The following is a 12,347-nucleotide window of genomic DNA, read 5'->3' as shown; positions in this document are numbered from 1 at the left end:
GAAAAATGGTTGTTTTCGATCGTGTGGCCAGGGCCTTAGTCTATTTTAATAAACTCTGTTTTACAAGTCTGTGTGTTACCAGCAGGTCCATGTTGTCGTCCGTACAAGTCAATCATCGAACGCACTGGAGTTCAGTTCAAAGAGGAAAGTTTTGGCGTTTATAATTCCATGGAAATGCTTTAATACTGTTCGGTTTGTAAAGATGTCTGTTGAGTGTTGACACGGAAATGAAAGCAGTATTTTATTGCTGGTTCAGTGGTTTTGGATGCCTTCAGCGCCCCGAGCTAACCAGTGTTAGCCCTTTGGGGCTGTTAGCATCTCTACGGGCATTCTCTATACATTGTTGATCAACAGAAAAAACTGTCTCCGTGGCTTATTTAATATATTTTCATGTCAGCAGAAAGACCATGGGCTCCATTTTTGCCGGGTTAACACTTTAAACACTGTGCATCAGTTTCAGAGTCCTGAATTTAGGGCGGCATCTCATCATCTTTAAACTTTCTCTTGTGTTTAGGAAAACACTTACTTCTTCTGCAGCTTCCTGTTCTTCTCTGCAGGGCCTCCCAGGGTGCCCATTCCTAAGCCGTCTTTAGGAGAGCCCTCTGCCTCGGGGGTGCCGGCTAGGAACATAAACACACACGGTTGAGAGATCCGACAGAGCCAGGAACACGGCAATACATGTAGCATTTATATTTACAAAACCACGGTGGGATATAATCCTGTGCCTGTGGCCTGACCTTGGCTGGGGGAGTCCTTGCCGCCGGGAATGCTGGGTCGGCCCTTCTCCTTCTTCCCAAAGAGGCGTCCGATGGAAGACTTGATGCTCTTCTTCTTGGCTGCTTTGTTGAGGGAGTCCTGGCTGCTGTTACTGCTGCTGGGGTTGCTACCCTGACCGTCCTGCAGGGCGGCCAGACTGTGGGACCAAAGGGTCAGCGATTAAGGACGCACTCACACTGTCCATCCGTACCCTAACAGGTTTTACGGGTAAAGCCTAGTTCGTTTGACAAGTGTGGGTGCAACTGCACCGCGCCTAACTGCGGACAGCTTGACGGCCCAGGTAGTGTGAGTACAAACGGGCCTGGAGGGGGGGACAAGGACCCTAAAGCACGGGGCACGGGACGGAGGCACAGTGGGAGTGCGCCCTAAAACAAGTCAAAACCCAAGAGTCGTCTATGTTTTGGAGATGATTTGGATCGTGGTGTGGATGTTTCTCACCCTCTAATGTCTCTAATGTCCTCCTGGCTGGCAGCATGCCCCGCATCCCTGTTGAGGCGCATGGAGCGTGGAGTGGTGGGGGGTGACGTCTCGCAGCGGATCGTGGCCTTGTCATCCTGAGCAGACTGCGTCACAGCGGGAGAGAGAGGCGCGTTAACGGAGGCACGTCTTTCAGACACGAGGCACAGGAATAAAGACAACAAACACACAGCTGTCGGGTAGGGAGCGGCTTAAAGTTACATGAGACAGTTTTGTGTTTACACTCACACACTGGTCTGAGCCGTCCACACACACTCTGTATGACAGCTGACTTTAACGTTAACGTGTTATATGTTTGACGACTTCGGTGTGAAGGCAAAAACACAGACGTAAAGAATCAGGAACGTTCAGGAAAAGACATCAAAGCACCGAGACGAACTGGTGGCATTACTCGTCAGTTTCACTTTTGATGGATTTCCACTTTATTCTCGATTATCTCGATTTTTTACTTTATTATTATATTAACTATAATAACTTCTGTTGGAAAATCTACCAATTATTTTCCTAATAAATCAGTAAATTGTTGGTCTGTGAAATGTCAGAAAATACACTTTGATGCCTGTTTTAAAAACCAGTTATCAAACAACTTTTCAAATTAATTTTCTCTTGATCAGGAAATTAATCAGTTTTACCAGAATAATAACAGCGCCAAAAAAGACTCTTCAGTGAACCACAAGGGGGAGAATGTGTGAGTGTGTGTGTGTGAGTGTGAGTGTGAGGGTGTGAGTGTGAGAGTGTGAAGGTGAGTGTGAGTGTAAGTGTGTGCGTGTGTGCGTGTGTGTGTGTGTGTGTGTGTGTGTGTGTGTGTGCGTGTGTGAGTGCGAGAGTGTGAGTGCGAGAGTGTGAGTGTGAGTGTGAGAGGGTGTGAGGGTGTGAGGGTGAGAGGGTGTGAGGGTGTGAGGGTGAGAGGGTGAGAGTGCTAGAGTGTGAGGGTGAGTGTGAGAGGGTGTGTGCGTGTGCGAGTGCGAGAGGGTGAGGGTGAGTGCATGTGCATGTGCGCGAGTGCGTGTGCATGTGCGCGAGTGCGAGTGTGTGTGAGTGCGAGTGCGAGTGTGAGAGTGTGAGGGTGAGGGTGAGTGCGAGAGTGTGAGGGTGAGAGTGTGAGTGTGTGTGTGCGCGTGCGAGAGTGTGAGGGTGAGGGTGTGAGTGTGTGTGTGAGAGTGTGAGGGTGAGAGTGTGAGGGTGAGAGCGCGAGTGTGTGTGCGTGTGAGTGTGTGAGTGTGTGAGTGTGAGTGTGTGTGTGTGTGAGTGCAACAGTGTGAGTGTGAGTGTGAGGGTGTGAGTGTGAGTGTATGAGTGTGTGTGTGTGTGTGTGTGCGTGTGTGTGAGTGCGAGTGCAAGAGTAAGAGTGTGAGTGTGTGAGTGTGAGGGTGAGAGGGTGAGGGTGAGGGTGAGAGTGTATGTGTGTGTGATGGGCTGAACTAAAGCTGAACACTGTGGATGACACTTTGGGGGCTTTGGTTTGGGCGATGAGGGGAGTGAAGGTAACAGACACATGGAGCTGACAGAGGCCGGTACAGCAGCGCTCTAGTTTACCTTCCTGCGGTGCTTTCGCAGGTCACTAGGCTGAAGCATGAAGGAGAGAGGAGAAAGAGCCGTTAGTGAGACGCATAACAGAGCAGCGGTGGAACCAAGCCATGCACAAACACACAGGAGCAGGAAATCAGAACAAGATACATTACCGGTTTATACTGGCGCACACGCGCGCGCGCGCGCACACACACACACACACACACACACACACACAGACACACACACACACAAATCGTCAGTGTAATTGTGAGGACGTGCAGTTCTTGGGAAAATAAAGTCTGGAGGAGCAGCACACACCGCAAAACAACCACGCTGCAGATTGGGGTCAGGATGGGAGGGTGGGTGCAGACTAGCTCAAGGACATCAGTGGGATGGAGAGGAATCACAGCCTTCATGAAACCTACGGTCCGTTATTACACACGCAACGCAAAGCTGAAGTTATCTGAGATTACCCGGTGAGAACGCAGAATCAGAATCAGTCAGAGCGAGCATCACCCTGCCAGCTCTCTATAGACCGTTCAGTCTCAGTGAGCCCAATACGAACGGAGAGCTAATGGACGCGTTAATGGTGTTTTAACGACACTGCGGCGTAAAGTGAAGGGAAATCAAACCTCCGACGGGGGAAGAAGAAGTGTGATTTACGCAAAGACGGCAACGAAAATGTCAAAGTGGAGAGACGAAGAGATTCATGAACTTCTGATGGTGAGGGGCAAACAGTGAAATCATCTGACAAATACAAGGAAGGGCAAGTGAATCAGAGCAGTGTCATCCACGTCACGTCCTGCCTCCTGCGCGCTTAACCAGGCGCCCCCCGTCACCAAAACCAAACAGAGAATTAGATCGACTGTATTCCTAATGTCTTCTTTATCCTTCATCCTCAGCAGCTCTGAGTGCAGCCGAAGCTGTCAGCTAAAAAAAGGTAAGAAGACGTCCTTACCAGACAACTAAGGGCGCACTCCCACTGTGCCTCCGTCCCGTGCCCCGTGCTTTAGGGCCCTTGTCCCCCCCTCCAGGCCCGTTTGTACTCACACTACCTGGGCCTCGGAGAATGCTTCTTGCTGCCTATACGTCATCACGCCGTAACACGTCACACACATTGATGACGTCATGGCGATGCGTGGCTTTGTTTCCAGATCTTTCCGTAGACCTCGGAGTTTTTGTGCGTCTTGTCGACTGTTTTTGAATCTTTTCATCGACCAAATCTGCAGTAAACACTCCACCTCCGCATCACACCAACGTGAACCTTTCGCCGCCATTGTTTGAAATGTCCGCGCATGGTCCCTCCTTCTTTTTTCTACGTCCCAACAGGCGCACAGGAAATGACCTCAGAACCGCCGTAGGCCTCGTGCTCGTACACGTGCGCACGCTCGTGCTCGTACATGTGCAAACGTGCTTTACAAAAGCCCACCTCTCCCAGACGGGCCGTGGACGGCAAGCTGGCCGCAGTTATGATCGGAGCGGTTGCACTCACACTGGTCAAACGCACTAGGCTTTAGCTGAAAAACCTGTTTGGGCCCGGTGCGGAAGGACAGTGTGAGTGCGCCCTAACTTGTCTGACAAGAAGAAACTTTAACTTTCAAACAGAGAATTTCCAGTAAGTGAGAAAGCATCGGACCCAGAATCTCCATGTGACCAAAACCGGACCAGTCTTTCCTGACAGTGTACGGGTTCATAAGTGAAGACGACTGTTCTGATTCACAGCAGAGTGTCACCCAAACAAGTTTTATGGGGAAAGTCTAGTGCGTTTGACCAGTGTGAGTGCAACCGCACCGCGCCTAACTACCGCCAGCTTGCCGTCCACGGCCCGTTTGAGAGAGGTGGACTTTTGTAAAGCACGTTTGCACATGTACGAGCACGAGCGTGCGCACAGGTGACAAATGTAGGAGTTCACTTAAACGTTATCTGCTTGGTTTCGCTTCATTTGATCTTACACACTCGGCCGACGGCAGCGCGACACCTGGATTTATGAACCAGAGCTGTTCTCGTCACATTTTCCACTGTGCGCCTAAAAACAGGGGGAGGGTTTCTTCCTTTCCCCGCTGCATTCCTCACAGGCCTGGCGTTAGCAGAGCAAATAAACCATCAGCGTGCCACATTTGTACGGGAGTTTCTTTTGCCCCCCAGGAGAAAATACCTAATCACCCATTTCCTTTCCTCAACTGACACACGGAGGCCAGCGCAGGGAAGAGATTAGTGAGCTATAAAAGGGAAAACAGGAAGAGGGAGTTTATTTAAATCGCCCGAAATGTTGCTTTTCCATTCCTAGACTCTTCTTACTCGGGGCAGTTTGACTCGTTTCACTGATGCTCTAAAGGCGGATGTGATAGTTTCCCAATGCCAGATCACAAACAGAGCTTTGTGAAGGCTCACGGTCGTTTCTCAGGCTTTACATGTCAAAACTGAAAGCAGCACTCCTTTCATGCCTGTAATGTTGTGCAGCCCCTCGTTGGACAAACTCCGTGAACTGTGTACATTCCTCGCTCTCAGCAGAACTGAGCGCCAGAGTTTCACTGCAACAGCTGGATGAGAAAATCACTCAAGGGTTCCTACACATTCTCCAAAGTCAATCGAGCACTTTTAAGAATTTCAAGCAGCATTTTCCAACTTTTTGTGTCAAAAGGGGGAGCCTAAACATTTTTTTCATTCATCTTCAACCTCTTGTCCCTGTCGCGGTCGTGGGGGGCTGGAGCCGATCCCAGCTGACATCGGGCGTGAGGCGGGGTCCACCCTGGACAGGACGCCAGTCTATCACAGGACACATAGAGACGAACAGAGACAGACAACCATTCACACCTACGGGTGATTTAGAGTCATCAATGAACCGAACACCTGCACGTCTTTGGATTGTGGGAGGAAACCGGAGAACCCGGAGAAAACCCACGCAGACACGGGGACAACATGCCAACTCCACACAGAAGGGCCCCAGCCGGGATTTGAACCAGGGACCATCTCGCTGTGACGCGACAGTGCTAACCACCACAACACCGTGTCGCCAGAAACTAAACGTAAAGCACTTTATTGAAAATTCAAGCACTTTGCAAAACCCCAAAACACCACATGTTGTCACTTTGTTCCTCTTTATACGGTGTAGTGAGCAGAGTTGCATAATTACTGTACAACATCACCACACATAGAAGGACAGATCACCCTCCTGTTAAACTGAACTGTGGGTAAAATCAACCACAGCCACAATAGAAAGGTATCCGCGTGCGCAGACGGAGCTGCAGAGGTAACAGGTGAGCAGGAGGAGCTCAGCGGCACAGAAGGGCTGCGGGCTGCTCTCCAGTGTCTAAACCTAAACAACGAGGCTTTGTTCTGCTGGTATTCTGGTCGCCGGACTAAAGGTGTGTCCCGTTAAAGGCATTGTTCAAGTATTTAATAGAATATTGATAAAAGGAAAAGATCTGAGCCTCCGCTGACGGACACCTGGAGTTTTGTTCTTTGGGTTTTACTTTCACACACACAATAAATTGACCACATGATGCCTTTTTTTATATCTTGCTGCAAAATAAAAAAATCCCTGTGAAGCATTTAACTACTTCCACTGCGTAGTCTTTCCCCCGCCGCGCTTTAGAAACGAGGTCCTTCTGCACGACGTCACAGAGCAAAGTGACGCGTGACATTAACGTTTGGCACACAATGGTGGGGAAAACTGTCCCGTGTGTATTTAGAGATATGAAAAGGAAAAAGAACGCAGAGGAAGAGGCCGACTGCACCCACCCGGGGAGGAGAGGAAGGGAGCGGTGGAAAGATCCGCAGGTACCTGGAAGTATGGTGCGTAGCTACAGGCCTGAGGGGGGGCGCTGAAGCCAGCCGCACCATAGGGCAGGTAAGTTACTGTCTGCTGGGAGAGGGAGCGCTGGATGATGCACGGGTCATAGCAATACTGCTACGAGCAAGGGGCAGTTACACACACACACGGTTACACACGCTCATACACACACACACACACACACGATATTAGTACAATAACAACGCTGGTGAGAGGAGAGCATAAACACGAGGGATGCACCGATGGATGTTTAAAATGACTGTTTGGCCGATGCTTTTGGTCGTTGTCGGTTTTGTTTTCGTTGTTATTTATAAGAAAATGAACCGTTTTAAACCTCCTGTTTCCTTCAAATTGTACTAACGATGTTTATCCTTGATCAAAGTTGGTGCTTAAGTTTATATGTCGGGTACTCTCTGTGTGTATTTGTTGACTGCCTAAATTAAACACAGCACCGCAAACACCTTCTTATACGTGTATTTGGAAATATTCAGGAAAAAACCCAAATATCTCACTAATTTACCTAAAATTGGATTGAAGGACATTCGTGTGTGTTTTATAGTAAGTTTATTATTAGTAAGTACAATTTTGTGTTATTTATAATATTTGGAATTAAAGAAATTTCCATTATCAAGCACAGTAGCGTGTATTTCTGTTTGTTTTTATTGTAAAATAGATAAAAATAATAATGATTATATCGTCCAAATGATCAACTTGACCCAAAGGAACGACGCTGTGACACGTTTGTGTTCACGACATGAAAAATATGATCATGTCCATTACAGGTTTTCCCAGTTAAATTAGGAAAAGTCTTTAAATATGAAGCAAAAAAAATGATGTTAAGCATTGAACCAGTGACCCTAAGGAGAACAGGAGGGTTAAAGTCGTTCAGCGCTTCTTTCATTAAACTAAATTTCAAATTCAATCGAACAATTGAAAGAAACAACCTTTAACGTATCTTCCTTTCATGTGGAAAAGATTCTCTCTTTGAAAAATAACTGCTTCAAAAGCTTTTTTAACATAAATTAAACGCACCGGTGAAACACAGATAAACCACACACAGTCATCGGTGACCACCATCTTATTCGCCCGTAGGCTGACGGCCGTCAACAAGGAGACGATCACACCGCTCTATCGATGTTCAGATGATAAACTGGTGCATCCCACATAAATACACAAAACCCACAATGAGAGGCGAAAAGTGTTCAAGCTTATGTGGACGAACAAATGCTCTTTACTACGACCAACACAGAAAAACACAGAATTATATTAATTAATTCTGACTTATTGGACTTGTAATGACAGACATGAGGTCATGAGTGTGGCAGACCGTTACACACAGGGGGCGTTACAAATAAACAACATGAAAATGCTAAATGTTCTCCTGTCCATATTCACACTAGTGATGTGCTCGGGCCGTCACATCGGCTCAACAGTTAACAGCAGTCTAGGGCTTTTATTGTGAAAGGTAAGAAGGGAGGATGTAATATGTGCTGCCCCTGTCAAGGTTGAAAGGAGTGAAGTTCTCCGTCTTGAGTCAGACTACAGACTACTTCTTTATTTCATGGTTCGACATCTAAAATTGTCATTGTACTAAAAAAAATAAATCTGCTGCTTTATCGTTAATATTCACGTTCTGTGTGAAAGTCCTCACGACCACAAGAGTTTTAAAACATAATAAAAGCCCCCGGTGTGTAAAGGCCTAAAATGGTTATTCGGTGCAGTGTGAAAGGAAAGGAGTTTTTTTTTTACCAAGGTCATGACACCCATGCGGTCCAGTTCTCTGTTGGGGCTGCGAGGAACGCGTCTGGGGGTGGAGTGGCCAGAGCCTGGGGGAGAGCCGCCCAGCGAGGAGCCTGCACACAGTGACGGAGGGATGGAGCTCATGGAGCGGAAGCGTCCTCCCAGGCTATCGCCGCTGCCCACCCTGCACTCGATCTCCTCCGCCCGGATGGTTGTGCTCTCCTTCTCCTCCTGGATCATCCTGCAGCGATAGAAGAGAGACGGTGACGTCGAAATAACGACATTTTGATGGAAAAGTACGTGAAGCAGGGTTTGGTGTTCTGTGCACGCTGGTACCTGATTTCATTGTTGATGGCGTCCAGCTGCTCCTGCAGCATTAAGGCGAGGGTCTGCGCGTCAGCCTGACCACCAGGGGACAGCAGGTCCACCGAACTGAATATGGTCTCTCTGTCCTCCTCCAGGTCTGAAGCATCCATGTCACTTTCAAAGGCCTGGGCCACGTTTGCCAGCACGTTGGCCTGTTGCATGCGCTCCCACTCCTGCTCATTCAGAGTCTGCACCTGCATTCATTCAGGTATCAAAGAGGGAAAGGAGAGAGAGAGAGAGATGAGGGAAGGATAAACATAGAAACAAGGTGTAAATCAGATATTGAGAAAAGGGAGAAAAAGATAACAAGGAGGATACAAAATAATAAGAGTTAGCTGGATACTTGGGTATTTGTCATTAATGCATCAAGGAGCCGTCACGGTTATCTCCAGCACACTGACTTACATGTCGCTGATGTCCGGACAGGAAGCAAACAGAGAGAAACGGAGAAGAAGAAAATCATCAAAAAGAACTCAAACAGGTAGAGGAAGGAAAAGAGCACGTGATACAAATAACACGAGGAAGACAACGCAACAATAACACGAAAGAAGCTTCCAGTATTCAAATATTTCAAAGAGGGAAAGATCACAAGAAAACATTTATTGTTACTCAGGGCGCACTCACACTTTCCTTCCGCACCGGGCTAAAACCGTTTTTTTCAGCTAAAGCCTAGTGCGTTTGACCAGTGTGAGTGCAACCGCTCCGCGCATAACTGCAGCCAGCTGGCCGTCCACGGCCCGCCTGAGAGAGGTGGGCTTTTGTAAAGCACGTTTCCACATGTACGAGCACGAGCGTGTACGAGCACGAGGCCTACGGCGGTTCTGAGGTCATTTCCTGTGCGCCTGTTGGGACGTAGAAAAAAGAAGGAGGGACCATGCGCGGACATTTCAAACAATGGCGGTGAAAGGTTCTCGTTGGTGTGATGCGGAGGTGGAGTGTTTACTGCAGATTTGGTCGATGAAAAGATTCAAAAACAGTCGACAAGACGCACAAAAACTCAGAGGTCTACGGAAAGATCTGGAAACAAAGCCACGCATCGCCATGACGTCATCAATGCGTGTGACGTGTTACGGCGTGATGACGTATAGGCAGCAAGAAGCATTCTCCGAGGCCCAGGTAGTGTGAGTACAAACGGGCCTCTCCCAAACGGCCCGTGGACGGCAAGTGTGCTGCTCTTAGACGTGGTATTGTTGCACTCACACTGGTCCAACGAACTAGACTCTACCCGTGAAACGTGCTGGGGCACGTTAAGGATGGACTGAGTGAGTGCGCCCTTAGATTATTGTCAGCAGACAATAAATAACAGCACGTCAGCTGTGAGCTCACCTTGGACGGTTCGTCCCGCAGCGCTGCCATCCGTCCCTTTTGAGGCCGCCTCAGCACAAGAGCGCTGCCATAATGGTCCGAGTTACTGTCCATCATCGAGGACGCCGACACCGGATACCTGAAATCTGGAGTGCTGCCCATCTGAGACCGTCTGGAAAAAAGAATAACATTGAAACAACCCAAAAGACCCTGAGGTTAGAGGGTGAAACTGTGAACTGTGACGGTAGACAGGCTCACCCATGTAGTAAGGAGTTGCTCCTGCTCCTTCCCTGCTCGTTCTCAGCCCTCATGGTCTCAATCTGGATCAGGAGCTGCTCCTACAGGGGGGGACATTTACAGACGTGGTGATCATTTAGTCTGCAGCCACGGTCACTGGAGCATCTGAAATAATGAAAAGGTCCCAGATACAGGGGAAGAGACCTTTATGGACTCCTCACCTTCTCGTGGTGAGACTCCTCAATCAGCTTCTTGGTGTGCTCCAGTTCTCTGATCAGGGCGTTCTGGAGAGACAAGGAACGAGCAATGAACAGTTAGTGATCCACCAACCATCCGTCACAGCCACCCGGTCCTTTCTAGGGCTGTTTTGAACCGCAGTCTTATTCCTACATCTACCCAAGTCACACTCATGTCAAGTCTTAAGTAAGAACAAATTAGAAGATAGATTGAAAAAACGTGGAATATTTAAGGTGGAAATCTTATGTTGCGTGCAGGACTCGGATGTGCCTCAAATAACTCCGGCTTAAACCATCTTTGTGCTGCAGCTCGCTGACATTAGAACATGTCCTCAAATCATTTTTAAGTTAAAATCCCTCGCGCTACTTTTTGTTGACGACGCTGGACGCCTCTATTCTCTCCCAGTTGGGGTTTCCTATGAGAACAGCAGCGTGAGCGAACAGCAGGCAGCAGCGCAAGTGCCCAAGCGTTCACCGCTCCGCCTGCTCTCCGAGAGGTGACTCCGAGCAGCCAATGAGAGGGCAGACACTGAGTTCACCATCAGCACCATGTTGCTTTGACACATTTCTGATTTGAATCTGCTGCACGACACCGATACAGAGGAGTGGCAGTTAAAAATAAGCCGCCTGTTAGAAACCCAGCGTAAATGTCACAAAGTTAACATCAACACAATTTTAATCTACATCACTGCAGGTCTGTTCCGCTTTGAGTCTGGTGTGTACAGAGTGTTTTTACGTTCCCTTTCATATCAGGCAAACCTGCTTTGAAGGGTTGCACCGTGCAGCTGATCCTACCAACAGTCGAGTCTCATGGAAAGTGAGGAGCTAGATACAATTTAGACTTTCCAGGATATAAAGGTCATGTTCCTCCACTTCCAGGTGTTTCCATGAGTGGAAAACTAGCCTCTGAATTTCCAGGCTATCCCGGATATACGTGTTAACCCTAACGCAGTGTCCTCTGCCTCTTTGCTGCGTGTGTTAGTCACCTTATCCTCCAGAGCAGACATCCTCTCTTTCAAGTGAAGCTGGAGTCTCTCGTTGGACTCTGAAAGAAGCTTGTCGACTGTCTCAGACAGACGCTTGTTGTGCTCCTCGTTCATCTTTTCTCGCTGCCGTGCCTAAAGGAAAAAGGAAAAACAGCATTTTTAAAAAGGTGCCTGTTAAAACTGTTGCAAGAGCAGTAAACCCGTAAGGAGGAGGTAATGTGTAGTGACAGCAGACTCCCCGTCTTTCTCACCCTGAGCAGTTCCTGGTTCTTCTCCTCCAGCTGCGCCTCCAGCTGCCTCAGTCTCTCCTCAACATTGCCGTGGCGTTCCTCTGCCTGAGAACAATAAAACACCTTGGTGTCTCAGTATATTCAATCCTCTCCGAGCTAAAGAGCGTCTCTAGTGCTAAGCTTAGATCTCCCACTAGAGGGATTTGCCTCCATCCTGGAGAAGGACCTCGCTGAGACAAGGCCGAAGCTCGGCCCAGTTTGAGATTTCGGGTGCAAAGCCTAAGTCCTTCAAAAGGAGGGGGTCACCCACATCGACAGCCTGGGAAGCAAGCATCTACATACGCCGACTTACAGCTGCATCAGGAGAGGACAGCAAAGCAGCATGACCCAAAGAAAGACTAAAACAAATACAACAGCCGTTAAACCACCACGGTTCTACCAAGGAATCAGAGTGTATGCAGGAATCCTGAAGTGAGACCTTTTTAAGACCCATTTTCTGACCTTTTCCCATTTCTGACGATTTAAACTGCGGTTTAAACTCGTTGCAGTCCAACTTCCTGTCTTAGCCAAGTAGCTTAAAGTGTAATTCTGGCGTAAATCATCCAATGGTCCTTTTTTTGGCACTTACATACATCAAATAGGAGACAGATATTTACAGACAAATCCAGGAGAGGCGCTAACAGCCGGA

The 12,347-nt window shown here is 48.3% G+C and overlaps 1 protein-coding gene across 1 annotated transcript in view; it reads right to left on the bottom strand.

The window, feature by feature from the left end:
• ppfia1 (PTPRF interacting protein alpha 1) overlaps positions 1 to 12,347 on the bottom strand; it is a 69,669-nt gene that overhangs the window by 23,452 nt on the left and 33,870 nt on the right. Inside the window, exons 10-19 of the mRNA XM_083911662.1 lie at positions 11,681 to 11,764; positions 11,430 to 11,561; positions 10,429 to 10,491; positions 10,229 to 10,308; positions 9,992 to 10,142; positions 8,636 to 8,859; positions 8,309 to 8,540; positions 1,216 to 1,340; positions 738 to 913; positions 527 to 620 (exon numbers count right to left, since the gene is read on the bottom strand). Coding sequence (XP_083767788.1) covers positions 527 to 620; positions 738 to 913; positions 1,216 to 1,340; positions 8,309 to 8,540; positions 8,636 to 8,859; positions 9,992 to 10,142; positions 10,229 to 10,308; positions 10,429 to 10,491; positions 11,430 to 11,561; positions 11,681 to 11,764 — 1,361 coding nt within the window. The remainder of the gene's footprint in view (positions 1 to 526; positions 621 to 737; positions 914 to 1,215; positions 1,341 to 8,308; positions 8,541 to 8,635; positions 8,860 to 9,991; positions 10,143 to 10,228; positions 10,309 to 10,428; positions 10,492 to 11,429; positions 11,562 to 11,680; positions 11,765 to 12,347) is intronic.

Source organism: Echiichthys vipera, assembly GCF_963691815.1.
Source record: "Echiichthys vipera genome assembly, chromosome: 1".
NCBI lineage: Eukaryota > Metazoa > Chordata > Actinopteri > Perciformes > Trachinidae > Echiichthys > Echiichthys vipera.
Note: the sequence above shows the minus strand (reverse complement) of the source record. Positions and strands in the feature narration are given on the sequence as shown.